We start from the raw sequence: 27,872 nt of genomic DNA on the forward strand, positions 1-27,872 counted from the left end.
TTGTTGGCCACCAGTTCTTTTCTTTGAAAAATTACTTTCAGTTGTATCTTGTTTCCATGTTAGATGGCTGTTGTTTAAAAATTTTTTTTGTTAGTTTTGACTTCCTTTAAGCATCTCCCTCAGTCTTGGGTGTTGGAAATTCTGTGTTGCAGTTTCACTCCACTGTCTTAACCACGAGTCAGCCACTCAATTTTTAAACCTGCTTTTGTAGTTATTGTATTTTTCCTTCTCCCTGTAGCTGAGCTGAGTTTGTGGGTTTTCCCGTTTTCTATTATTTTTTAGTAAGAATTACTGGCAGTGTCCCAAATTTTGTAAGCTCTTGTAAGCAAAAGACTGAAATAAAATTGCCTAACTCCCTTTTTAAATCTGCAACATGTTTGTCCTTTCTCACTTTTTAAAAATCTGCTTAAAATTTGTTTTTAAAATCTGCTTAAACGTCTCTGTTTTCTTCTTCTTTATCCTTTTTCTGTTTTCATTTTTTTAAATGTCTTTTCCCCACTAATCTCAGATTTCACCTCCCATAAAAGATTTCCAGTCCTCACACTCGATTCCCTGTGCTCTGACGCGTTTCTCAGAAGTCAGTAGGAGCACGAAGGTGGTGTCTGCCCTGGGTGTTGTGGTGCCCCCGGGTCACTGCGCTCACACCATGCACATCCCCCCGGCTGCCGGAAGAGCTGGCAGCTGAGGGGTCTCATCTGAGTCCTCTGGGAATTCCCAATAACTGAAGAGAGCCTCTTTGCCCAAGGTCACCCCTTCCTGAGGGAACCTACATGCAGTGACGTGTGGATGTGGCCCAGCCCCCTTGCTTCAAGGCAGGACAACTGTGAAGAGCTCTCCCCGCTCCCCAGCCCCTGGTAGGATCGGCTGAGGCCACTGTGGCAACCACATGACAGTGCTGTCGCCCCCAGTCCTCCCTCCCACACTCCTCCCAGATCCTGTTTCTGAGAGCATTCCTAATGACTCTTCCTCATACAGATCTGAACCTTGGGGTCTGTTTCCTGGGGAACCCAACCTATGACAACAGCTTTTCCCCCAGATTTAAAATACAGGACTGTCATATGTGTACATACATGAAGAAAGAGAATTATAAAGCAAGTGGGACAAAATGCTAACAGCTGGTGAATCTGAATGTAGAGTATATGGGAGTTCTTTGTACTACTCTTGCAACTTTTCTGTAAGTGTGAAATTATTATAAAATGAAAGTTTAAAAAATTGGGACAAATATCAATTACCTGAAGATGCTTAAGTGTAATCATGTGCCAAGGCAGTGAAATTGTTTAGGTTCCAAACCCATAATTCTGCAAAAGGTAAATATCAACTTAATCACTATGAGATTTTTCTATCTTACCAGTCTATTATCTCACTGATATATTTTCTGTGATAGATTTATTTATTTTAAAAAATTAATTGTGTTAAGGAAGTGACTTAATTTACTTAAATTACACCTGAAAAGATTTTGTCAATAATTGTAACAATGTTTATTAAATGCTGAATAATCAGTGGAACAGTTCTGGCATTTGTTTAACTTATGTAGCATTTCAATTGCAAAATGTGCTGTCGCATTGCTAATGTCTGATAGTTTGGAGATCAGTTTTACATCTCATCCAAGAAATATCACAGGGTTCACCAGTTCTGCTTTGTGGTATTATCTGAGTGGTACAGGCTCAACAAGATCTACAGCTTCTCTGTAGATAGTTTCTACAAGGTACCCACTGCCTGGGTATCTAAGCACTCATCTCCCAGTGACTCAATAGCATCGTTTCCTGCAGCATCTGCACTCTTTCCTTTGAGGCTTCTCATTCACACACTAGCCCTCCTTGGCTTGTCACTTCACAGTTGCAATTGATAAATAGCTTATGATACCAAAGGGACTTCATTTCCACCAAGGAACTGAATGTGTGTTCTCCCCTTCCACTTGCTTGTGAAATCCAGAAATAAGTGTTATGTAATCACCTAATTTAATTAAGCCCACCTCACATCCAGTGTTGTGCTGTCTGATACTTTAAAATTTTCTAAATGCATCTCCATAGACTCACTAGGTTCTAACTGCTTTCCTTCTTGCCCTGTAAGATTACTTAGTATAGGTTTTTTAACATTTTAGCTATTCTAGGCTAGAATGCATCTCCAAATATGCAAGATATTTTTTCTTTCACAATTCTAGGTATTCTTCTGTTTTCCTCACACTTTACTTCAAAATTGACTTCCCAGAATTGTTATTTATCTATTTCTCTGATGTCAAAAACCTACGTCCACAAGGATGATTTTGCTGCTGAATTCTGAATGATAATAAAAATGGTTCCTAATGAAATCACACAAAAAGTACATAGATGATCTAAGCCTCAAATCATTACTGTTTGTCAGTATTATAAAATCCCCAAGTCCAAAATAAGTCCTTTTAATTATTCATTTTCATGTGAAGTTATAAGAAAAGGACAAGTTAGTACCATGAAGTTTTTAAGCTCTTCGGTATCTTTGGCCTATGCCGTACTTGCTCCATTGCCGTGTAGTTCCTTTTGCCTGGAATAATTTCTCCCTCTGCATTTGTCAGGATCCTAGCCATCCTCCAAAGCCTTGTTCAAATTTTACTTCCTACTTGAGGCTCTTTTTGATTGCTCAGGTGCACATTGATTTTTTTTCCTGCTTAGAATGTCTCCATTCTAAATTATTTAATATAAGAAAGTTTGGTATGTAATTGTTCTCTAATTGTTCACTATAAGCCTGTGTGCTAAACTTAATTTCCCTTGTCAGGCTATAAAGTTTTTGAAGTCAAGGACCATATCTTATACCATTGCTTTTCAAGCTTTTTTTCTTATGTAACCCCTAAAATTATTTTGAAAAATTATATACGTCCTTATACATTTCTAAGTTGACTTGTGAAATTTTATCATGTTATAAGTAATTGCAAAGGACATCAATAAAGGCAAAGACATTAAAGACAAAAGAAATCAAAACAAAACTGTTATATGAGACTTTTAAATTTATCTAAAGTAATATAAAAACTATTGCAATTGACACCTGTAGTCATTGACACATGAAGTCTTCAGCTTTAGAAATTTTACAACATTCCCTTTTCTCCTTGAAGTCATATTTCCATTCCACATCCCTCACTGAATTTTATCATAATAGAAAGCATTTTTATGCCTGAAAGTCTTCTCTACATCAAATATGTAAATAAATTGAAATTATTTCTCTACAGTTGCTGTGACCAGGGCTTTAAGTGATAAAATATTCCTTCTAGATTGACTTATCATTACAGATATTTTTGTACACAGTCTATCAAAACCAAAACCATATAAATATATTATAAATTTTTATAAGTACTTATTGAACATAAAGAACACAATTTTATTGGAATACTTGTTTTTATGAGATACATAGAACTCTTCACTTACCCACATATGAATATTAGTTATTGCTAGAAATAAGCAGGGCTCAGCATCAATTCTGTTTCTGTTTCACATTATTATAGATATAAATGCTGAGAAGACTTGTTCACATAAAATTGTGGGTGGGAATCGAAGTTGTTTTATTACAGTAATGTCAATCAATTCTATGAATTCCTTCCAAGTAATGTGCCAAAAAGTATATAGTGATTTATTATAAAAATGTTTTCCATGTCTTTTCAACCATTAACTTGATTAGGTCTTTCTTCAATGTGTTGAAAGCAAAAGATTCGAAACGACCAACTTAGAGATCTGGTAAACAGTCATTAGGAGTAATTTACTTTCTCAATTTCTGGGAATAATACCAAAAAGCTTTTACTAAAATTTATCAATGGCTATTAATTATAATGGTTACACTTTAATATAGCCCAGTACACTCAGAAACTGTGGATAAAGTAAAAACATTGATTACAATATACCTGTCAGTACAATAATCTTTTGGAGAAAATCATTTTTGTGTCATATGCTGTAAACCTATCTTCATCAACTCTTCACTGCAGATTTGGTTCCTTCCATTTTTGGAAAATATTTGCCATATTTACCTAGTTGACAAAACCAACATTCATTGTCAAAACAACCAGCCAGATCAGATTTAAACTTTCTTTAAGAAACCATCTTACTTTATTTCTTCAAATAAACACGTAAATAAACATCAGTCTGGCTGTATCCACGCTCCTGAATTCTTTTCCTCAGATAGAAAGCTCAGGAGTGGAGCTTTGTCCTAAGTTTGTTGTACCAGTACAGTGAGGTGCCCCTGCCTCTCGTTCTTTCTTTGCTCTCCTCCAATGGGACACTTCCGCAGCAGTGATGCGTTATTTGACAGTATGTGGGGGACGAAAAGCACAAAGACATCAAATGAAAGTTGCCAGCTGTCCCGCCCCTCCATACTATAATGTGTCCGAATACCAGACATCCCAGTGTGGACCAGCATACCCTGTTACCGATGCCGTGTGTTGTCATTAAAAGGAATGTATATAAGACAACAAACTTTGAAGCCCTACTTTGGGTTTTTCCTGCCTTAATTAAAGGAGGCTTCTCCAAACCAGTCTTCTTTACTATTGTTTGGTGCCTTAGAAGCTCTTATGCTTACACTATAAGGGAAGATACACCATTATAAGACGGATAAAGGAGATGTCTTTGTCATGTGGGAGAAGATTGGTATGAGAAGGAAGGACGAAAGAACCAGCCTGATGCCTCTGTGCTGTTGCATTCTCAGGCAGATCAGTTTTCAGAAAGAGTATATATAGGAGCTGTGGATCTGGACATCGCTTCCTTTAAAACTCTCTGTGCCCACCTAGCCCTTGGGAAGGCTTTATCCCCCCTGCAGTGCCTGCACCAGTTTGAAGACAGCGTTCTTATTCTTCTTATTGTACCCAATAACATGCTGAGATATAATTCGTACTAATGCTTTATTTAAATAGTAATGTAGGAATGAAAGTACAACTACAAAAACATTAAATTCAGCAGAAATAGAAGAACTATCAGTTTGTTTTCCTTGGCATAGTCTTTTATGTTGACATTTAAAAAAATTTTGTTAAAAAGTTCTTTCTTACCAAATAGTCTATACATTTCTGATTTGTTTCACTTAGAACACATGAAATTCACATTGCAGTACTAAGTTCTTTTATATACTTATTAGAATAATTATAGTTGTCATTCTTGCTTTACTAAATTTCATCTGAATATTTTTCATATTTTCAGACTATTTCCATATTATGTTGTATCTTATTTTGTAATGTTTCAAATAATAAAGCTTATGAACTAGAACTGTTGATGGAGAAAGGGCTAGAATCCAAGTTGCCTCTTTAAAATCTGCTTGAACTTGTCAGTTATTATAAAGCAATATCTTAAAATGATTATTATTCATAGGTAGCCATTGGCAGATGATTTATATTTTATAGACCTAATGGCTCTTTACTAAAAATTGTGAGCTATATAAAAACATTACTGTTTTTTTGCCAAAGTAAATCTTAGCTTTGTGTTGTTGACAGAAAACGCTTCCAAGGCAGGATTGAAACAGGAGCAGTGCGGAGACATTCCGTTGCCCAGTGGAAATGTGTCATCCCAGGAAACACCACCCCTCAAGGCTAATGCTTGGAAATCAACAGAGGTAGGAGGCATTGTAGTAGTTCCATACTGCCGCTGTAACAAATTACCCCAAACTGCATTCCTTAAATCAGCATGAATTATATTATCTTAAAGTTCTATAGGTTAGATGTCTGACAGGCTGCATTGGCTGAAATCAAGGTGTCTACAGGGCTGTGCTCCTTCCTGGAGCCTCTAGTTTGTTCTCTTGGCTTTTTCCAGCTTCCTGAGTTCTAAGTGAAACCGTTCTTGTCTTTTAACTTTGGTTCTGGTGCCTATTTTTATACAGTTTTAAATAAGATAAGGTTACATTATCAAAGTTTTCTTTTATAGTTTGTGCTTTTAAAAAATCTTATTTAAGAAATTCTTTTTTATACCAGTATAGTAAAGGTCTTTTGTTTTTTCTTCTAAATGTTGAAATCCTATGCCCTCTAGAATTTTACTATATGGTGCAATATAGAGGTCTTATTTTATTTGTACCCCTGTGGATAAATAATATTTAATTTAATGAATAGCCCATCTTTCTCTACTCATTTTTAAAAACACTTTATTGTGATATAATTATAGACTGTCAGGCAGTTGCAGAAATAGTAGAGTCCCACATACCCTTCAATGTTGACATCTTATGTAGCTGTAGCACAATACTGAAACCAGGAAATGCATGTTGGTATGTTACTGCCAACTAGACCACAGACCTTATTCAGTTTTCAGATTTTCAACTCAGTGTTCAATTTTTTAACCTGCATTTGTGTGTATGTAGGTTCTATGCAGTTTTATCTTAAGTATAGATTCATGTAACCAGCCCCCAAATCAAGATACAGAACCATTGTATCCCCACAAAAGAAGTCCCTTGTGCTACCCACCCTTCTCACCCCCAACAACTCTTTCCCCTGGTGACTACTAATCTTTTCTCCATCACTATGGTTTTGTTATTTCTAGAATGTTCTGTAAATGGACTCAGACAATTCTGTAACCTTTTGAGATAGATTTTTTTTTTCACTCAGCATAATGCTCTTGGGATCCATTCAGGTTGTTACATGTATCAATAATTCATTCCTCTCTATTGTTGAGTAGCATCTCATTGTATAGATATACCAGAATTTATTCAACCGTTCACACACTGAAGGATATCTAGCTGTTTCTACTTTGGGGCTATTTATGATTAAAGCTGCTGTGACCATTTGTGTACAGGTTTTTGTATGTGAAGTTTTCATTATCTCTGGGATAAATGTCTAGAAGTTATATGATAAATGCATATTAAGTTTTGTAAGAAACTGTCAAACTATTTTCCAGAGTGGCTGTACCATTTTACATTCCCACCAGAAGTGTACAAGGAGAGATTCAGTTTTCTGGCATCCTTACCAACTTTTGGCATTACCACTATTTTTATTTCAGCAACTCTAATAGGTTTGTAGTAGTATCTCATTGTGTTTCCCAAATTACTCATGAGGCTGAACATCTTTTCTTGTGCTTTCTTGTGCCATCATAACTTCTCTTTGATCAAATACATGTTCATATTTTTGTCCATTTTCTAATTGGGTTGGTTGTTTTATACCATTGAATTTTGTGAGTTCTTTGTATATTCTGGATCCAAGTCTTTTGTCAGAATGTGATCTGCATATATTTTATTCCAGTCTGTGGCTTGTCTTTTTTTTTCTCTTTCTTTTAACATGTCTTTCTAAACCGAGCAAAAGTTTGACATTTTGGTGAAGTCTGATTCATCCAACTTTATTTTATGGATCAAGTTTTTGGGGTCATTTTGTAAGAACTCTTTGCCTAACCCAAGATCATGTAGGTTTTCTCCTATTTTTCTTCTAAAAGTTTTATGGTTTTATGTTTTACTTTAAGGTCTGTGATCTATTTTGAATTAATTTTTGTATAAGGTGTGAAGTATAAGGTTGCAGTTCTTAAGAAAAAAAATTTTTTTTTTTGCCTACAGATGTCCAGTTATTTCAATATCATTTGTTGAAAAGACTTAGATTTTACCATAATAGGCTTTCATGTGGGTGTTCCTTATCTCTCTTCTTTGTTACTCTGCAAGACTCGCCAGGAGGAGGTCTTTTATCTACATTTAATTCCAAGAAAGTTTTGTCTGGTTCAAATACTTCCTACTGTTTATTTTCATTTTTCTCTCTTTCTTGGGCTCTTCTTGTCTGGATATTAGTAATTTTCTATCTTCATATCTTTTAACTTTATAGTTTTTATTTCTTCATTGTTTTTCTTTTTTCTAGAGTGTTTCAAAATCTGATCTTCCAATTCAATAATTTGTTCTCAGCTATCTATCTATTCCACTATTTATTCCATCTGTGTTCTCTATTTCAACTATTCTATTTTTATAGTTGATATTTACTATTTCTATTTCATTCTTTTTATTGTGTTTGTTCCTGTTTTATATTGCTTGTATCTTATTTATTTTAGTATGTTTATTAAAGTTATGTTAAATTCTTGGTCTGTCTTTTCTAATATCTGTGCTTCTGATGAAACCTGTAATTCACTTTTTTATTTTTCTTTTGAAATAGCTTTGATCCTTAAATGACTAGCTACCCCTAGGGGTTATGGCTGCTCCGTCTGGGACTGCTTAAGGCTGGTCCTTAGTCTGTATCCGCCCTGTCAGCTTCAGTGGGAGGTGGCGGGCAATGGCCTCTAGTGTGGAGAATACATCTCTCTCCTCCCCTCTTTCTCCAAGAATAGCAGAGTTAATCATTCCTCACTTCAAGGATCAGTGCCTCAAGTTGCGCCTTTATCCTCAGCACCCCAAGAAGAAGCAGCTTTAGAGGGAGACACTCTTAAATTGTAAACCACCTGCCCTGGGGTTTAGAAGAGGAAGGGTGAAGACATGTCTTCTCGTCTCCGGGCCAGTCCCCACTGACCTTGCCCATCTGCTTACCCCTCAGGGCCTCTGCACTAAGCAGGGACACTCCTGCCATCTGAGTCACAGCAGGTTCCAAGGCGAGGGTTCCACCAGCTTCTCCCAACCTTCCTCCCAGGCTGAAGCCGACCCCGGCGCCCTCCTCCACTCCCAGACTCGCCCTTCAGCTCAGTCCCTCCGTCTCCTCAGCAGCCGCTCACGGTCTTCTTCTCGCTTTGATGTCACCCCTTTATTGGATCTTCAGGGTTGATCCTGAGGGCCGGGGCTGCCAGCACCAGAACGTGCCCTGCTCTTCAGTGCTCCCTGACCTTCTCACACGTACACCCGCTTACTCTCGTGTGCACTTTCACATAAGAACATACATCTGTAATTCTGGCATATATAGTGCTCCAAATATTTTTTCTCTATTTCCTTGTAATTTTTTTTCTGCTTGATGTCAATTAGATAGATATTGGGCTACTTAATCTTCCATTTTCATGTCTTTCAACTACTTTAAAAATTTTTACTGTGTCTCATTGTATTTCCATGTTGCTCTTTAGGTAATTCATCAGAACCGTCTTCCAGTTCATTTTTTCTCCTTTCATCTGTGCCCGCTCTAGAACATTTCCTGTCCATCGAGTGTTTTATTTTGATTTCTCACTGCTTGTTCATATCCATTTGTAGTTATTCCATCTCTGCCTGTTTTTGTTTCTTCTTTTTGTATCTCTTTAAATTAATGCTATCCTTTCTAGTGTCTTCTGGAGGACCTTCAACATACTTAGTTTTAAATACTCTTTAGACTTCATGGTTTCCTTTTGTCGGGAGTGAATCTTTTTCCTTTCTGTTTTTGGAATACAGCTTTGGGAGCTGCTCTTGAGTGGCTCAAGTTTTCTTTCTCTCTGTCTCTCTGAGTGTCCTTACCCTTCCCTGCCTACCAGGTCTTCCCCGCCTCCTCCTGACGCCTGGACTACCTATGCACAGTCAGGACTTAGTGGGCAGCTGGGGCTCCTTTCTTTTGCTCTCGTCAGAGACATTGCAGACCCGGTTCCCAGACCAAGTGGTGACGCCATGGGTCAGCTGCTGGTGACGCTCACTCGGTGCCCCTCACCTCCTTGGGCATGTGGCTTCCCGCTGTGGGAAGCCGTGGTCCCAGGCTGGGATCGATGCCTGGCCCCGCCAGCTTCCTCTGCCAAGGCCCGTGCGTGATTTCAAGCAGTAAGCCCATGTTCGGTACTCCTCTCGTGGGCGGGCATCTTAAATCTGTATTTATCTGCTTCTCAGGAGTTGAGCTCCTGGTTTTCTCTGACTTTTTCTGGATCTAAAACCCCAAAGGTCCGCAGTTTCAACCTCCTCACCATTGTTTCTGCTCATGGTCTTGTCTATGAGGACGTCCATCTTGATTTTGAGCATGACTGTGTCTTTAATTTTCACTTGTCTTATCTCTGTCATTGCCATGTGTTTGGAGAAGGAACATATCCCCAAAGTATGAACTTATAGAACCATATTAACTGGAAATCTGCTCTATTCAGGACTATATGAAATTATCTGATTCATTTATTTTTCTGTTTTATGTTTTTGTTCCTCCTACTAGAAGGAAAGCTCCTTGAGAGTAAAGACTTTTAGTCCTATTCATTACTGAATCTTCAGTTGCCAAATTTTTGTTAATGAAGAAATTAATGAATAGTAGTCACCCAATATTAACTTTCTTCTGTCTTTTTTCTATGACAGAAGGTTATTTGGTCTTCTGCGCAGAGCGCTTTGTTTGGTGTTCCTGCTTCGGTTCTTACGAGGGAGGAGCTGAGGACTTACTGACCTTCTGTTTTCAGCCTCTTTCCCCAACCCAATTAGTATGAGATTACCTCATTTTCTAGCAGCTCAGAAAAGTACATAAAATCAAATTTTTACTGTTTCTTAATTGCATAGTAGCCCACAGATTGAAAATGCGTAGCTTATTTTAAAAGATATGATATTAAGTCAAAGTGATTTTTAAATTTAAGATCAGTTTATTTGCCTCTGCTGGCTTTTAAGAGCAAAAATAGACTTGAATTATCTTATGTGCTTTGGAGCCTAACAAAGACATAAAATGCTACCTAGTTTTTTTATATCAGACTTGAATTCTCTTCGTTGTTTTTCCTTACTTTAGAGGAACCTACTGTAATTGATTTACAACATTCCCTATCTTATATCAATGAGCAAAAAATGATGCCCTTCTCTCAAAATAAGTTTAAACATGGATTTTCCTCTTTCAAAGCATTGTTATAACACTATTCCATCATCCCTATTGACAGCATCTCCTCTTATTACTGTCGGGAACATTTGATGCAATCCAGCGTGCTCTCGTCGGCAATCTGCTTTTGTAGCAGAAGACAAAACCTACTAAGTTGAATAGTAAATCTAATTGTTGTTGCCAAATGTACTGCATCTACATTAAAATTCTCGTGTTCTTAATACAGAAAGAGAAAGAAATTGTTGATTGCTTAGACAGAATGAGGGATGCTTAAAAATATCTTTCAAAAACTTTAAATAGAAACCTCTTTAATTGTTCTCTTTCTACAAATGAAAGAATTATTTAAAAGCAATAAATAAAATTCTTAACAGAATAGGACTTTCAAAAGCAGAACAGTGGTTGCCTGTGATACTTTCAAAACTAAGGAAAGCCTTTAAATTTATGACACTGAGACATGGATATGTTTTCTTCTCTGCATATTGTCCAGAATTTTTGTTATTAAATTTGCTAATTAATAAGGCTATTTATAGCTTTTCACCACTTCAAAAGACCACCTTCTTTTCTTTTTTGAGGAGATTCAACAATGAGGGTTATGTTTTTGGGGGACACAGCTGTTTCCATAGCAGCAGATAGGGATGCTGTGTATTGGTTAACACAAAATTAAAGCCGACCAAAGCCTTCAGTCTAGTTGTGAATTACTAAATTGCTAGTGGTGGAAGATAAATGTTTATTTCCTACTGCCTCCAGTTATTATTTTGCTAAATGAAGGGTAAACAAGCTTTATCCTTGGATTTATTAACATAGCATTTCTTATATTTGCAAAAATGTGAACTCAGCAAAGCTGTTAGAGAAATGGAAGTTATCCTTATTCTAAGTATGTTAATTAATCATCCCTTTACCTGTTTTCTGCATCGTTGCTTTATGCTTAAAAGTCGTTTATTTTCATGTTTGTACTATTACTCTTTTGAAATTAAAAAATGCTTACTGAAAAAAGTATTAACAATACGAAAGGGTGAAGAGTGAAAAACGAAATTTCTTCTTCTCTCTACTCCTACAGTTCCTTTCCTTGGAGACAGCTCTTACTAACAGTACTTTAGAAAGTTTGGAGGGAAATTTTCTGTGTCCACACATTTCTTTTACCTAGATGAATTCATTTAATGCATGCAGCTCTGCAGCCTGCTTTGAACTGAGCCTTGTATCTTCTATATAATAAATGCAATCATTTAATGTATCTTGTTCCAAAACATGCTTTTGTTCACTAAGCTATATATTATGGATATATTTCTGTATCAGCACATAAAGCTGTGCTGTATTCTTGATTATCAATGAATCTTAATTTATTTAGTCATTCCCTATTGGTAATCAGTTAGGAATTTTTCATGTTTTTGTCTATTAAGAGCAATATTGTAATAATGACCCTTACACATAGATTTTTATGATGCTGTCCTTTTATGAAGTGTAATTGCTGCAAGGTTATATTTATTTTTAGTTTTGGAAAATACTGCCAAGTTGTCAGCCCGAAAGTTGCACCAATTCATATCCACCAAAGTTATCCCTTTATCTTTGCAAATACTGAGTATTATCAAATTTTTACATTTTTGTCAATCTGAGATGGAGAACAGTTTTGTTTGAATTTGTTTTATTGTAATTATATGTCAGTTTGAACAACCTTTCATGTGCTTATTGGGCATTTGTGTTTCTTCTCATCATTGACTGCATTCATGTCCTTTGCTTTTTTGCTTGGTTTCTCATCTTTTTCTCCTCAGTTCTAAGAGTTATTTGTCATTGTCTGGTTGTTTATTCACTTTCAGATTTTTGACTTTTGACTTTACAGGGTTCTTTTTTGGCCTTTGTAAAGGAAAAACACACTCCTCCTCCTGTGTTTCTTCTTTACTCTCACACTACTTCACACTTCACTTCTGACACCAGATATGGGGTTTTCCACACACCAGGCACTCCTCTGACACCAGCTGGGTGTCCCTCAATTTACCTCACTTCTGCCACAGTCTACATGGAGACAGCGTCAGATCCCAGAGGTTAAGGGCTTAATCCACAAAACGTCCGTCCACCTCCCACTTCAGATGCCGGTTGCAAGCCCAGGTTGTCACTTCTGCTCCTGACCAACTGCTATAAATCAGGGTCCCCATGATCCTTTCCTTGGGTTTGTTCATTGGCTAGAACAGTCACAGAACTCAGGGAAACACTTACTAATATATTGCATAATAAAAGATGATAAAAGATACAAATGAACAGCCAGATGAATAAATACATCAGGTAAGGTTCATAAGGTTCTGGGCGCAGGAGTTTCTGTCCCCACGGAGTTGGGATACATCACCCTCCTGTCATGGAGATGTATTTAGCAGTCCAGTAGCTCTTCAGACCTTGTGCTTCAGGGGTTTTCATGGAAGCTTCATCATGTAGACCTGACTGATGAGTCACTCAGTCTTTAGCCCCGTCCCCTTCCTGAGGCATGGGGCTGAAAGTTCCGAGCTTCTAATCCAGATCTTTCCAGTGACCAGCCCCCATCTTGATGACCCTCTAGCAAGACTGATAGAGAAGACCCAGATCACCAATGCCAGGACGAAATAAGATATCCCTGCAGTTCCTGTAGCCCTAAGAGGACAATAAAGAATTATTACCAATAACTTTATGTTCATAAATTTGACACGTTAGAAGAAATAGAACAATTTATCAGAAAGCATAAACTACCAAAACTCACTGAAATAGAACCTGAATAGTCCTATAACCATTAAAAATTTTGATTTTGTAGTATAGTCTCCTGAAAAAAGAAATCTCTAGGCATAGATGGTTTTACTGGAGAATTCTACCAAATGTTTAAAGAAGAATTAACATCAGTTATACAGTGCCTTCCAGAAAATAGGAGGGAACACTTCCAAATTCATTTTATAAACAGTATAAAAAAAAGAAAACACAGATAATTATCTTTCATGAAATTAGATGCAAAAATCCTCAAAAAATATTAGCCAGTTGAATCCAGGAATGTACAAAAAGAATTATACACTAGAACCTAGTGGAATTTAATCCATGAATGGAAGGCTGGTTCAACATTTGAAAGTCAATCAATTCATCATATCAACAAATGAAAGAAGAAAAATTATAGAATTATGTCAATTGATGCAGAAAATCACCTGACAGAATTCAAAATCCAATTGTGATAAAAACTCTTAGCAAACTAGAAACAGAAAGGAATTTCCTTAAATTGATAAAGTTCATCTACAACTAGCATCATACTTCATTGTGAATGCCTTCCCTCAAGATCAGAAACAAAGCAAGGACTCTTCTTCAGTATAACAACTGGAAGTTCTAGCCACTATAATAAGTCAAGAAGCAGGCATGCAAACTGTAAATGAAGGAATAAAACTATACTTTTTTACAGATGACATGATTGCATAGAAAATTTCAAGGAAATGACAAAAAACAAACCTTATAGAACCAGTAAATAAATTCAGCAAGATTGTAGGATACAAGATTAAATACATAAATCAATTGCATTTCTATATACTAACAGTGAACATGTGGAAACTGAAATTAAGACATATGCCATTTACAATCACTCCCCCAAAAGGAAATTCTTAGGTACAGTTGTAACGAATTATTTATAATATCAGTATGCTGAAAATTATAAAATACTAATGAAAGAAATTAAGGACTAACTAATTAAAGGCATACCATGTTCATGGATTAGCAGACACATCATAGTAAAGATGTCATAGTAACAATACTAATTATAGATATAATGCAATTCCTATCAAAATTCCAGCAAAATTTTTTGAAACAGATAATCTTACAAAATTTACATGGAAAGGCATAGGCTCTAGAATAGCTAAATCCGTCTTGAAAAGGAAAAATAAAATGGGAGAAGCCATTCTTTCTGACATTAAGTCCTCAAGAGAATGTGGTATTGATGGAGCGATAGACACTTAGGTCAGTGGAACAGGATAGAGAACCAAGAAATAAACTCACACAAATATGGCCAACTGATTATTTTCTACAATGGTGCAAAAGAAATCCAATGGAAGGATAACCTTTCAACAAATGATATTGGAGCAACTGGACATTCATAGGCAAAGCCATGAACCTCAACTTAAACTTTATACAGAAATTCACTCCAAATGGCTCAAGAGACTTAAATCTTCAACACAATTAAAAATTTTTTGGTTTGCAAAAGATCCTGTTAAGAGGATGAAAAGACAGGCTACAAACTAGGAGAAAATATTTGCAAACCACATATCCAACAAGACTAATATCTAGAGCATAAAAAGAACTCCCAAAACTCAACAGTTAACCAAACAATCCAATTAGAAAATGGGCAGATATATGAGCAGTCACTTCAACAAATACAGATGGCAAATAAACTCATGAAAAGCATCAGCATCCTGAGCCATTAGGAACATGTGATCTAAACACACAATGAAATATCACAATGAAATATAAAAAATAAAAATATGGTGGCAACATGAAGTGCTGGTGAGCATGTGGAGAAACTGGATCATTTATATATTACTGTTGGGAATGTAAAATGGTACAGCTACTTTGGAAAACAATTTGATGGTTTCTTTATTTTTATTTTTATTTTTTTATTAAGGTATTATTGATATACACTCTTATGAAGGTTTCACATGAGAAAAACAATGTGGTTACTACATTTGCCTATACTATCAAGTCCCCAGCCATACCCCAATGCAGTCACTGTCCATCAGTGCAGCACGATGCCACAGATTCACTTTGCCTTCTCTGTGCTACACTGTTTTCCCCGTGATCCCCGACACCATGTGTACTAAACAAATACCCCTCAATCCCCTTCTCCCTCCCTCCCCACCTGCCTTCCCCCACCCCTCCCCTTTGGTAACCACTACTCCCTTCTTGGAGTCTGAGTCTGCTGCTATTTTGTTCCTTCAGTTTTGCTTCACTGTTATACTCCACAAATGAGGGAAATCATTTGGCATTTGTCTTTCTCTGCCTGGCTTATTTCACTGAGCATAATGTCCTCCAGCTCCATCCATGTGGTTGCAAATGGTAGAATCTGTTTCTTTCTTACTGCCGAATAGTATTCCATTGTGTATATGTACCACCTCTTCTTTATCCAGTCATCTACTGATGGACACTTAGGTTGCTTCCATATCTTGGCTACTGTAAAAAGTGCTGCAATAAACATAGGGGTGCATATGTCTTTTTGAATCTGAGAAGTTGTATTCTTTGGGTAAATTCCAAGGAGTGGGATTCCCGGGTCAAATGGTATTTCTATTTTTAGTTTTTTGAGGAACCTCCATATTGCTTTCCACAATGGTTGAACTAGCTTACATTCCCACCAGCAGTGTAGGAGGGTTCCCCTTTCTCTGCATCCTCGTCAGCATTTGTTGTTCTCAGTCTTTTCGATGCTGGCCATCCTTACTGTTGATATGATATCTCATTGTGCTTTTAATTTGCATTTCCCTGATGATTAGTGATGTGGAGCATCTTTTCATGTGTCTGTTGGCCATCTGAATTTCTTCTTTGGAGAACTGTCTCCTCATATCCTCTGCCCATTTGTTAATCGGGTTATTTGCTTTTTGGGTGTTGAGGCATGTAAGTTCTTTATATATTTTGGATGTTAACCCCTTGTTGGATCTGTCATTTACAAATATATTCTCCCATACCGTAGGATGCCTTTTTGTTCTGTTGATGGTGTACTTTGCTGTACAGAAACTTTTTAGTTTGATGTAGTCCCATGAGTTCATTTTTGCTTTTGTTTCCCTTGCTCAAGAAGATGTGTTCAGGAAGAAGTTGCTCATGCTTATATGCAGGAGATTTTTGCCTATGTTGTCTTCTAAGAGTTTTATGGTTTCTTGACTTACATTCAGGTCTTTGATCCATTTCAAGTTTACTTTTGTGTATGGGGTTAGACAATAATCCAGTTTCATTCTCTTGCATGTAGCTGTCCAGTTTTGCCAATACCAGCTGTTGAAGAGGCTGTCATTTCCCCATTTGATGGTTTCTTATAAAACTAATCATGCAACTACCATATGACCTACCAATTGCATTCTTAGGCATTTATCCTAGAGATAGGAAAATGTATTTTCAGACAAAAGCCTATACACAGTGTTCACAGCAGCTTTCTTTGAAATAGCCAAAATCTGGAAACAACCCAGATGTCCTTTAACAGGAGTAAATAAACTATGATACATCTATACTATGGATGATATCAAGCAATAAAAAGGAACAAATTATTACATGCAACAACTTGGATAAATCTCCAGGATTTATGCCAGGTGAAAAAAAAAAAGCTTATTCTAAAAGGTTATATCCTGTAAGACTCCATTTATATGACATTCTTAAAATGTCAAAACTATAGAAATAGAGAACAGATTAGTGATTGTGGGGGGCAGGTTATGGTAATAAAAAGTCAAGAGGGTTCTTATGGTGATAGAAATGCTCTGCATCTTGCCTGTACCATTGTCACTATCCTGGATGTGATAATGTAGATAATGTTTTTTGTTGCTGTAGGGGAAACTGGTAAGGGTTCTCTGTATTAGTTCTTACAACTGAATGTGAATCTACAATGATTTCAAACTTAATGTTGAACTATAAAAAGTGGCAATCACTTGGAAAATGGTTAGGCAGTTTCTAATAGTTATTATCCTATGATCTAACCATTCTACTCCTGTGTAAATATCCAGGAGTAGTGAGTGCATTTGTCTACAAAAAGATTTGTACAAGGATGTTCATAGTAGGTTTATTTATAATAGCTGAAATTTGAAACAATGTCCATATACAGGAGAATGACTAAACAAATTCTGGTATATTCATACAATGTAATAATTCTTACCAAAAAAGCCCCCCACAAAATATGGATGAATCTCAAAAACATAATGTTAAGTAAAGGGGATCAGATACAAAAGAATACATAGTATGTGATTACATTTGTATTAAATTCAAGAACAGGCACTCATTGATGGTGATAAAAGGCAGAATACTGTCACTGGTATTAGAGGATGGTATCAACTGGAAAGGATCTTGGGGAACTTTCTGGAGTGAAGAAAATGTGGTTACATAGGAATACATATAATATTAAAAGTTATGGAGCTCTACACTTAAGGTTTATACATTTTATTATATGTTAATTTTACATTATTTGAGTACTGTAAAAAAAATTCCATATCAACCAATCCCTACCAACTGTAGAAATTTTATCTGGATCCTTCTTCAGACAAATTGTAGAAAAATCTATTTTGACATGAGAAATTTAAAGTCTGAACAGTTTATAATTATTGGTGACATTAAGGAGTTATTGTGAAGTTTATAAGTGTAAAATTATTATTATGTTAGAGTTCTCATCATTTAGCGAGAGAGACATTGAAAGAAGTGATCTATCTGGGGTTTGCTTCACGTAAAATACATGAGGAGTGGTAAGATAAAAGTGAAACAAGACTAGTCATGTGTTGATTGTTTAACCTTTGTGATTGGATGGCTTACTATCTACTTCTGACTCCACGGTTAAAAGTTAAAATTTGTAAATATGAATAAAAGATGCACACAGGTAACATTATTACAAATAAAACACAAAAAGTGGTCACTGAGATAGAGTGCTCTAAGGATGCTCAAGGAGTGGTAGGGAAAGTGAATGCCCTAAGAATCATTGCTAGTCTACAACCGGTGTCTTCAGCAGGGAATGGGGGTTCCCAAGGGTAGAAAACTACCCTATGCTTAGTGGAACCCAAGTGTATAGACAACTTATGTGTGAGTTCTTTCCAACCATATGTGTTTATGAGGATATTAGCATGTAAGATACATTATATAAATTGGTGATCCATTGTAACAAATTGAGGCATGGGGTTTACTTTTCAACTTCTGTGTGTTCTCTTGTTTTTTGAAGGACCTGATGTTATTTTATGAAGATCCAAAGCTGCTTCTGCCGACAACTCCTCCTCCCATCATCTCCTCAGCTACGTGGCTGTCAGGAGGGCAGGCAGATGTGTGTAACCTCTGTGATGCAGGTAGACTGGCTAAGACAGAAAGTTTACCAAGAAATAAGAGTATGGAACACTGGGCTGGACATATTTTCCTCAGATTTTATTTTATGATCTATAGCAACAATGATTCTAATTTAACTTTGATAATGAGAGACAAGACTAGTGTGGATAAATTCAACCCACACATGATCCTATCATCTTATTTTACCATTTTTCAATGATTTTTCTCATATTTTGCTTCCCCAAAATATTAACTACAAACATTAAATCTTTTACAAATGGTTTGAAAAATCAGAAAAATTAGTTTAAGTTTCTTCTCTTATTTGTATTAACTTCTTTTTGACAGAGTTTAAATTATGACATTTTTCTGAAGCAAGCATTAGGTGAAAATGTGAAAAAGCAAGATGCATCGTATCCCAAAAACTGGCTCATCGCCTCTTGAATAATTAACATTAGAGAAAGGCACACAATAAAATTCTACAAAACTGGCCTCCAGTTAATAATAAATTACACTATCAAATTCCAGCTGGGCCCTACTGCTACTCAGGATCTGATTGATTCACTGTTGAGCCACTTCATCCTGTCCCTATTCTCCATGAACTCTCAATTTCAATACATTCTTCCTCTTGATTGTCTCAAAAAATAGGATAAAAGATCTTTTGCCAAGATGAGAATGAAATGTTCTCATTAGTATCTTTCATCCCCTTAAATCTTTGCTTTTATATTCATCCAGGCATCCTTTCCCTTAATTACAGAGGGAGCTCCTTACATTCTGAGTTACATCTTCTTCATCTTTGAGTCATGCACCTCAACTTCACCCTTATATAGATCCCCAATATCCAAAATATAAAAACTATAGTTTGTTGGTAAAGATTTATTTTACAAGTGCACATTTATGTAGTTTTCATTTAAAACCAATTGTGAGAATGATGAGGAAATTTTAATAGACACAAAACAAGAATTCATGGGTTATGGATATTTGTAGTGTAAGGATGGCATTATTTATGTGGATAGTTAGTTCTAAGTGGTTACAATTTTTTAGACAGCTTGCTTTGTATTCTTAGAAAACACTTTATGTCAGTTGATCCAGATCCATAAGCTTGAAAGAACAGGAAGGAAAACATTTTTGTATTCTAATATTGGCTACCTTCCCTCCCCAACATTTTTTTAAGCAGCTATTTTTAGAGCACTTTTAGGTTCACAGCAAAACTGAGTGGAAGGTACAGAGATTTCCCATACACCCTCTTCCCCCAAAGGAGTACGACTTCCCTCACCATCAGCACCCCCAACCAGAGTGGTACATTTATTGCAATCAGTGAACCTACATTAACACGTGATTATTGCTTAAAGACCATAGTTGACATCAGGGCTCCCTCCTGGTGTTGTATATTTTATGGGTTGGGACAAATGTGTAAAGACAAGTATCCATCATTATACTCTCATACAGAGTATTTCACTGCCCTAAAAATCTTCTGTGCTGTGCCCATTCATTCCTCCCTCTGCCCAACCCCTGGCAACCACTGATATTTTAACCGTCTCCATAGTTCCGCTTCTTCCAGAATGTCGTACAGGCGGAATCATACAGTATGTAGTCTTTTCAGACTGGCTTCTTTCATTTAGTAAAGTGCATTTAAGGTTCCTCTATGTCTTTTTATGGCTTGATAGCCCATTTCTTTTTAGTGCTACATAGGATATACTAAAGGTATTTATCCATTCACCCACTGAAAAACATCTTGGTTGTGTCCAAGTTTTGGCAGTTATAAACAAAGCTGCTGTAAATATGTGTGCTGTTTTTGTGTGGACATAAGTTTCCCCCTGACAACATTTTAATACAAGTGAAACTGAGTATAAATGAGCATCAGAGGCAACCCTTAACAAAAAAATAAATCACAGAATGTGTGATATCTTTTTAATCTCAGAGATATCTTGCTAAAATACAGATCTTAGCACTTCATTTCCCAGCTTAAAAACTTTCAACAGTTTTCCACTGCCAGAAGGATGTCTAATTTTTTTTATACTGTCATATAAGACTTCATGGTCTGGTTCCAGCCAACCTTTTTGTCCTCACCACCCAGTACTGGCAATATTCACAATGCTCCCTGACATTCTCTTACTTGTCTGGTTTCTTCTCCTTAGATTGTCTTTGTTCAGGTTACTTCAACTGTGTAACACATTGCTCTAAAACTTTGTGACATAAAATGACCCTTTATTCTGCACATGGATTCTCTGGGTCAGGAATTAGGACAGAGCACAGTGGGATGACTTCTCTCTGCTCCATGACGTATGTTTGGCCCTCAGCCTGAGAACGCAAAGGCTGGGACAGGAATCATCTGAAGGCTCATCCACTCCTGTGTCTGGTAGTTGATGCTCACTATCAGCTGGGGGCCTCAGTTTCTCTCCACATGAGTCTCTCCATTTGGTGGGCTAGTTTGGGCTTCCTCAGAGCATGGTGGCTGGGTTCCAAGGGTGGCATCCTGTGAAAGAAAGGACCAGGAAGAAATGGAATAATCTGGAAAGCCATGCTGTGATACTTCCTCTCCATTCAGTCAGTCATCAAGGCAATCAAGCAGCCTTGCCCAAGTCCAGGGGGAGAGGATGTGGACTCCCACCTCTCTGTGGACAAGTGTCGATGTTATATTGAAAGAAAAGCGTATGGGATGGGATGGGTGTTAGTACAGTCATCCTTGGAAAATACAGTCTGCCACAGTCCTCCACCAAATTATAAATGCTTGACAAAATCCTCTTCAAACAGCGGGGCTCTGCTCAAATGTCACCACTGCTATTTAATCACTCTGCACACTCATTTCCCCTTTCACTGTGTTCCCACAGGACTTTGCCCACACTCCTAGTATAGAATTTATAGCTTTGTATCATAACTGTGTTTTATTTGTTTTTTAATTATATAAGTAATAAGTAAATATGCTCTAATTTTTAAAAATTCAAACAATATAGGTAGAGTTAAATGCCCCCTTCTCTTTCCTTTACCCCCACACAGTCCCCTCCCCGGAAGTAACTGTTATCAATGTGTTGGTTACTCTCCAGACCTTTCTCTGTGCATTTACTCATGTGTATATACCTTTAGAATTATGTAGAATTGACTTTATTTTTTTTTACAACATTATTCTGTATTTTTCTGAACCTCTTTTTTAACAATATCACTTGGCAATCCTTCACAGATGTCAGTATTTAGAGATTACCTTTTTTTTTTAACTCTACACTGCCTGGATATTATAGTTTATTTCCCTGCTGATAGGTATTTTGGTATTTTATACTTTTCACTGTTCAAAAATAATGCTTCATGGAATAGCTTTTTGCACATAAGTGAGTGTTTCTTTAGCGCGGATTCCTAGAAATGGAGTCCCTGGGTCATGGGGTTTGCCCATTTTCATTTTAATTAATATAGCCAAATAGCCCCTCAAAATATCAATTCCAATTTACACTGAATGCAATATATAAGACTACCTAGTCATTCACACCCTCACCAGCACTTGATATTTTTCAAGTCTTATCTTTTTACCACGTGCATAAAGTTTGCATGGCATAGTAGATAAGATATGCATAATTCCTTATATTAATTGGATATTTCTATTTCCTTTTCTGTGGACTGCCTGCTAATATCCTTACTCTGGTTTCCTTTTAGATTGTGTTGTTCATCTAAGTTGATTCTGTAGCATTTTTGCATGTGTGCAAAATGCTTTCTACTATTTATGTTGGAAGTATCATCTTCCAGGCTGTGAATGGTCTTCCAACTTTAGAGGAGTTTTTTGTTTTGTGTAGTCAAATGTATTCCTCTTTTCCTTCAGAGCTTTTGTTTTTGATTTTAAGGTTTTTCCCTATACCCAGTTCATAGTACATATTCATCCACTTTTTATTTTAATTGTTTTAGTTCTTTAATCAATCTGGACTTAAAGTATTCATGGATGGTTTTAGATAGGGTCAGTGGGTAGCCAGTTGTCTTAACATTTATTGACTGGTTCACTTCTCTGTACTGTTTTCAAATGACTCTTTAACCTGCACTAAAAAGTGTTTGTTTAACAACTCTATTCTGTTCCACTGATCAGTTCTATTCCTGGTCTGTTTGGTTTGTTTAACCGTTATAACAGGACATAGTATGAGTATCCTGTTTTATTTAACCAGTGCAATATTAATGGGCTATTTCCATATTTTTGCTGTTTAAATGATGATGAAATATCTTTTGCCTTTCTCAAGTAGGCTTTTAATTTATATTTTTCATAATTTGATGCAGATACTAAAATACATTATTCTGAAGTTCTGTTGATAAATTCTGTCCAGTTCATTAAGTTATCCTATCAACAGATGATTATTTCCATGTTATGATTTTGGCAACTTTAGTCCAAGGCAAAAATAAAGCAGGAAAGCCATTGCGGATGTAGTGTCCTCAGTGGGTCTCCTCTCCCTTTCTGTAGGTACCCGGTGTCCCACTGTCCCTGCCCAGGCTTATAGTACCCACCTGTACCCACCGCAGTGCCCCATCTGGCCTTATTGATCCCAGCCCTTTCCTTCCCTCTCTGGCCACCCTCTTGAATTTTGTGCTCATCATGCCTTGTTTTTCTCTACAGTTTTACTACATATGTTTATATTCTAAACAATATATTTATTTTAACAGGCTTTTTAATCTTACCTTAATGGAGTCATTCAGAATTTATTTTTCTGTGACTTAACTTTTATCACTCAATAATACTTTCTTAAGGTGCATCCATAAGTATATATGGTTATCATTTGTTTTCTTGGTTGTATAGTATTTCATTGCAAGCATATATTCAAAAATCTTTATTCTACTCTAGAATACTATTATCAATACTGTGTATCAAGTTTGTATATTGCAAACAGTGCTGTTTATGAACATACCTGTACAAGCTTTCTGGTTTTCATGGACAAGAGTTTCTCTAGAGTATATATTTGGGAGTGAAATTGCTGATGATTCAGTAGAGTAGGAGCATCTTCAAATTTACTAGATAATGCCATGTTGTTTTCCAAAGTTCTAATCGCTCTGTGTGCTCACCAACCCTTGACACTGTCATTTTCAGGAAACAAAACAGCTGATCTATTGGATGAGAATTGGGATCTCATTTGTTCTAGAGTGTTTGGGGTTTTTTAAATAATGGAATTGAGCATATTTTCATATGTGAATGGCTCAGTCTTGTTTCCTCATCTGTGAAATGGTGTTCGTGTCTTTTTGCTATTTTTCTACTTGGTTGTTTGTCTTTTTCTTAATTGATTTGTAGGAATTCTTTATCTATTCTGGAGGCTAAGCATTTCATTTTGTAAATACATTTTTCCAGTTTGTGATTTGTGTCACTTTGTACGGAGTCTTTTGAATAACAGTTCTCAATTTTAATGAGGTAGAATTTTATTCTTTATGGTTTGTACTTTTTTGTATCTTGTTATTTTTAAAAATTCTTTGCTCAAGACCATAAAGATACTTCTTTATAGGCTCAAATTTTCATATTATCTGTGAATAATGGCAGATTTGTTTCTTTGTAAACTATATACTCTGTATTTTATTTTCTTACCTTACCTCAGTGCTAAATGAAAGTGTGACTGTAGCTTCCTAAGCTTGGTCTGTATCTTAAAGAGAATTATTTAAACATTTTTCCATTAAGACAGGTCTACTGTACATATTTTTGCAGATCTCCTTTCTTAATTTGTTCAGTTTTATCATGAATATGTTAAATTTGCACCATTTTTAGCATCTATATTAATAGTTATAAGTTTTTCTCCTTTGAGCTAATTTTGCAAATTAGTTGTTTTCCAAATATTAGAACATTAGCTTGATTTGCTAATGTTTTGTTTAAGAGTTTTGCATCTATTACCAAGAGTGAAATTAACCAGGATGGTCTCTTCTCATATTCCCTTTGTCATGTTTTGATATTGAAATTTTGCTAGACTCATAAAAAGAATTGAAGAGTGCTCTTTTTTAATACTCTGAAATACTTTGTGTAGCGATGCCTATGAGGTGATGCAAGAAGAGTTTCAGTGTTCTGTAAGTTCACTGTGGGGGGCTGGCAGAAGGGCTACAGCTGGGGAAGGCAGCTCTGCACCAGAATATGTGTGTCTCCCTGTGAAGGGAAAGGCCTGCTCCCTGTATAATGGAGAGGTCCAATAGAATCAACCTGACACCAGGTAACTGGCCATTTTCTCTGGAAAATGGTGCCATGCTAGGGATACAGCATTAACCTCTACTGTTGATAGATTGGGTGTTCGACAGTTGTGGTAGCCAGGTTACCTTGGTGAGGGGAAGTTCACATTGTCGAGCCTGTACATAGCTTTCATCTCTGCCACGTGGCCAGAGCCCATTGAACAAATACTGGAGTGACTAAGGAGAGAGGACAATTGATGGCAATTAAGCAGAGCATCTTGCTCACCTGATATTTTAGAGCCTCTTCCACAGTGAATGCTCCCTGGCAGGCATTTATATAGGACATGAAGATCTTCACATAATGTGCACATACATCCTAAGAGGTCCATCCACATATTTCTTTGTCACCCATCTTCCAAATCTTATTTTTTTCCGAGTCCCTGACAGCACCCATCAGTCACTGTCCATGAATTGCATCTTGCCTTCTATATGAAGTGTGCATCCAGATGTACCATCTGCAGTTTTGTCCATTAGGAGGATTTTCCTTCTGTCTTTAGGGGGCACTTCTGAGTGGGGCTGTAAGTTAGCAGTCGTCCACTTCTGGCCAGTGCTGGCATTAGAGATTCGGCTGTAAACCAAGCCTGTACCTTTCCCTCTTCGCTGGGAGTTCTCCACGAAGTAAGGTGTAGGCTGAGGGGAAGCCAGAGAAAGAGTGGGAGCAGGCTCCACAGAGTCTGAGCCCCATGCTTGTGCAGTTTAGATGGGCCTGCTGAACTGGCTTGTTTGGTCTCCCATATGCCATTTAATTTTACAATGTGAATTGTAAATTGGAAAATGTCACCATGCATGTCCAACTTCATGTTCTGTGATCAGATAACAGCCATTTCGTGATGGGCACATAGTCCTGTGGTGTCTTGTGGTATGGGCGAAAGAAGGCATGGCCCTCTCAAAAGCCCTACAGGTCAGCCTAGTGGTTTTCCTGTTGCTGCTCAGTAGAGACTCCACTTAGCATCTTTTTCTGCCTGACGCACTTACAGTTGTTGTAGGACACACAGTCCAGCTGTCAGGGCAGCTTATACAGTAACCTATGCCTGCTGAAGAACCTTTTCTTGTTTTGTGACCCACTCAAAACTGGCAGTACATGGTCAGGGCAGCACACCCAAATGTGATATATATTGCCTTCAAAACTCCGAGCCCCATGATTACTGTGCTTTTTCCTTTGTCTAATAGCACAAATTCAAGGTCAGCGCAGGGTAAAACAACTTGTCTCTCACTTTAGAGGGGCCATCCTGGCATGATTCAGACCACTGAATAGTCTAGAAATGGCACAGATGTGGCAGGACTATTTCTCACCTTCCATATGCATGCAGCACAAAGAGGGCTTGCTACTTCCTTCTGGATAAGACTAGTTTGCATTGTATCACTAATGTAATAGAGCAGTGTGATGTCCTGTGGGTTGTCAAGGAAATCCAGGTCCCTCTGGTCTCTATTAAAAGAGACAGTAGCAGAGTTGACATACCTGTGAGGCAAGACAGTAAAGGTCTGCTGTTGTCCCTGCACTGTGAAGGCTACCTGATTCTAGTATCTTTACTAACAGAGAAGAAAAAGCATTTCTAGGCCAACAGGTGTCACTAGATGCCAGAGGCTGTGTTGACTTGCTCTAGTAAAGATACCACAGCTGGAACTAGATCTCTGATTGGCGTTACCACCTGATTTTATTCGCAATAATCTACAGTCATTCTTCACAATCCATCTGGCTTTTCAGTAAAACAGGTGAGTTATACTGGAATGTAGCTAAGACCCACCATCCCTACAGCTTTCAAGTCTTTAGTGGTGCCATTAATCTGTGCAGTTTCCCCAAAAGGACATTTTTTGGGGTGGGAGGTATAATTCTAGGGGTTTCTACCTGGTCCTTCTAACCATATAGCCAAAACTCCATGGGTCACGGAAGCAAAGGATTCTTCCAGTTCCTAATATTCCCATTACACATTCTGAGACCACTGGAAATAACTAGAGGCAGGTCTCTGGTTTTACTGGACCCATTGTGAGGTGAGCCTTGCAAGACTCCGTGTGTCCCCTGATTTCCATAAATCCCTCTTCAGTAGACCGTAGTGGCTCTGTTGGATGTCCAGAGATCAGTGTCAGTGAGGAGCCAGTATCTGGCAAGATCCAGAAGGTCTGTGTGTTTCCCTTTGCAAGCACAGTCATTGTAAATGGTGTCAGGTGCCTCCAGAGAAGGCTTAGGGGAAGGTTTACTATATACACCTGCAGCAGCATTTCTGGAGTCTTCCTCAAAGGGCTCTGACCTTCCAGTCAGTCACAAGGTTCTGGCTCTGTGAACTGGCTTAGCTTTCGGAATTGGGCAAGAGGCCATGAATCCCCCGTGATGACACTAGTTGAGTTTCCCACCCGTGCCTCTCAAACAGCACGTTAGTAGGCTGTCCATCTATTTCCTGTAGCTCTTGTGATTCGTTATGCCATACCCATGTGTGGAGAAAGTGAAGGTTCCCGTGGCCAGGGTTCTCACCTGGCCCTGGTCGGCTTGCTCACTGCACACGTGTGGACACTATGTTGTTATTGACTCTATATAAAGAACTCCCCCCAGTGCTCTGGGTGACGTGGTGGCAGGGCTGCAAGGCTGCAGGAGAGCAGAGGCTGGAGTGGTGGCAGTGCTGAGGACAGAGAGGCCCAGAGGCAGAGACTGGCTTGCTGCACGAAGACTCGCTCTGAGTGGATGGGATTCTAGTGATTGACTTGCCACCATAGGAATAAAGTTGGGTATAAACCTTTTTACCCCAAGAACGTTCCATTGTCATTTTTTGGTCTCATTGAATCTGCAGTGAACCTGGCCAGGGCTGAAACCCATTGACAAGACACCATGGAAGTCAAAAAACCCACAAAAACTGGCATTGTGGGGTCCCTGTGGCTCCCTGTGGTTATTGTGCCCAGCTTGTCTCCAGAGCTCAGAATTGGCACCTGCTTTACCATTCCAGGACGCCGTCATTCCCACCAGTTCATCTGCACCATCTGTCCCTGTGGTCATCTCAGCCCACAGATGACAGCCACTGCAGAGCTCTTCAGCCATGCTGGTGCCGTCACAATATATTTTTAATGCCTTGGTGTCTTGCCAATGGGTTTCAGCCCCAGGCAAGTTCACCATGGATTCAATGTGACCAAAAAAGTGACAGTAAAACATTCT

The 27,872-nt window shown here is 37.6% G+C and overlaps 1 protein-coding gene across 1 annotated transcript in view; it reads left to right on the forward strand.

The window, feature by feature from the left end:
* Window positions 1-27,872, forward strand: part of ENTHD1 (ENTH domain containing 1) — a 105,181-nt gene that overhangs the window by 40,884 nt on the left and 36,425 nt on the right. Inside the window, exons 3-4 of the mRNA XM_057486346.1 lie at window positions 5,435-5,553; window positions 18,477-18,597. Of these exons, the coding sequence (XP_057342329.1) occupies window positions 5,435-5,553; window positions 18,477-18,597 (240 nt within the window). The remainder of the gene's footprint in view (window positions 1-5,434; window positions 5,554-18,476; window positions 18,598-27,872) is intronic.

The sequence above is a fragment of the Manis pentadactyla genome, chromosome 10 (assembly GCF_030020395.1).
Source record: "Manis pentadactyla isolate mManPen7 chromosome 10, mManPen7.hap1, whole genome shotgun sequence".
In the NCBI taxonomy this organism is placed as follows: Eukaryota; Metazoa; Chordata; class Mammalia; order Pholidota; family Manidae; genus Manis; species Manis pentadactyla.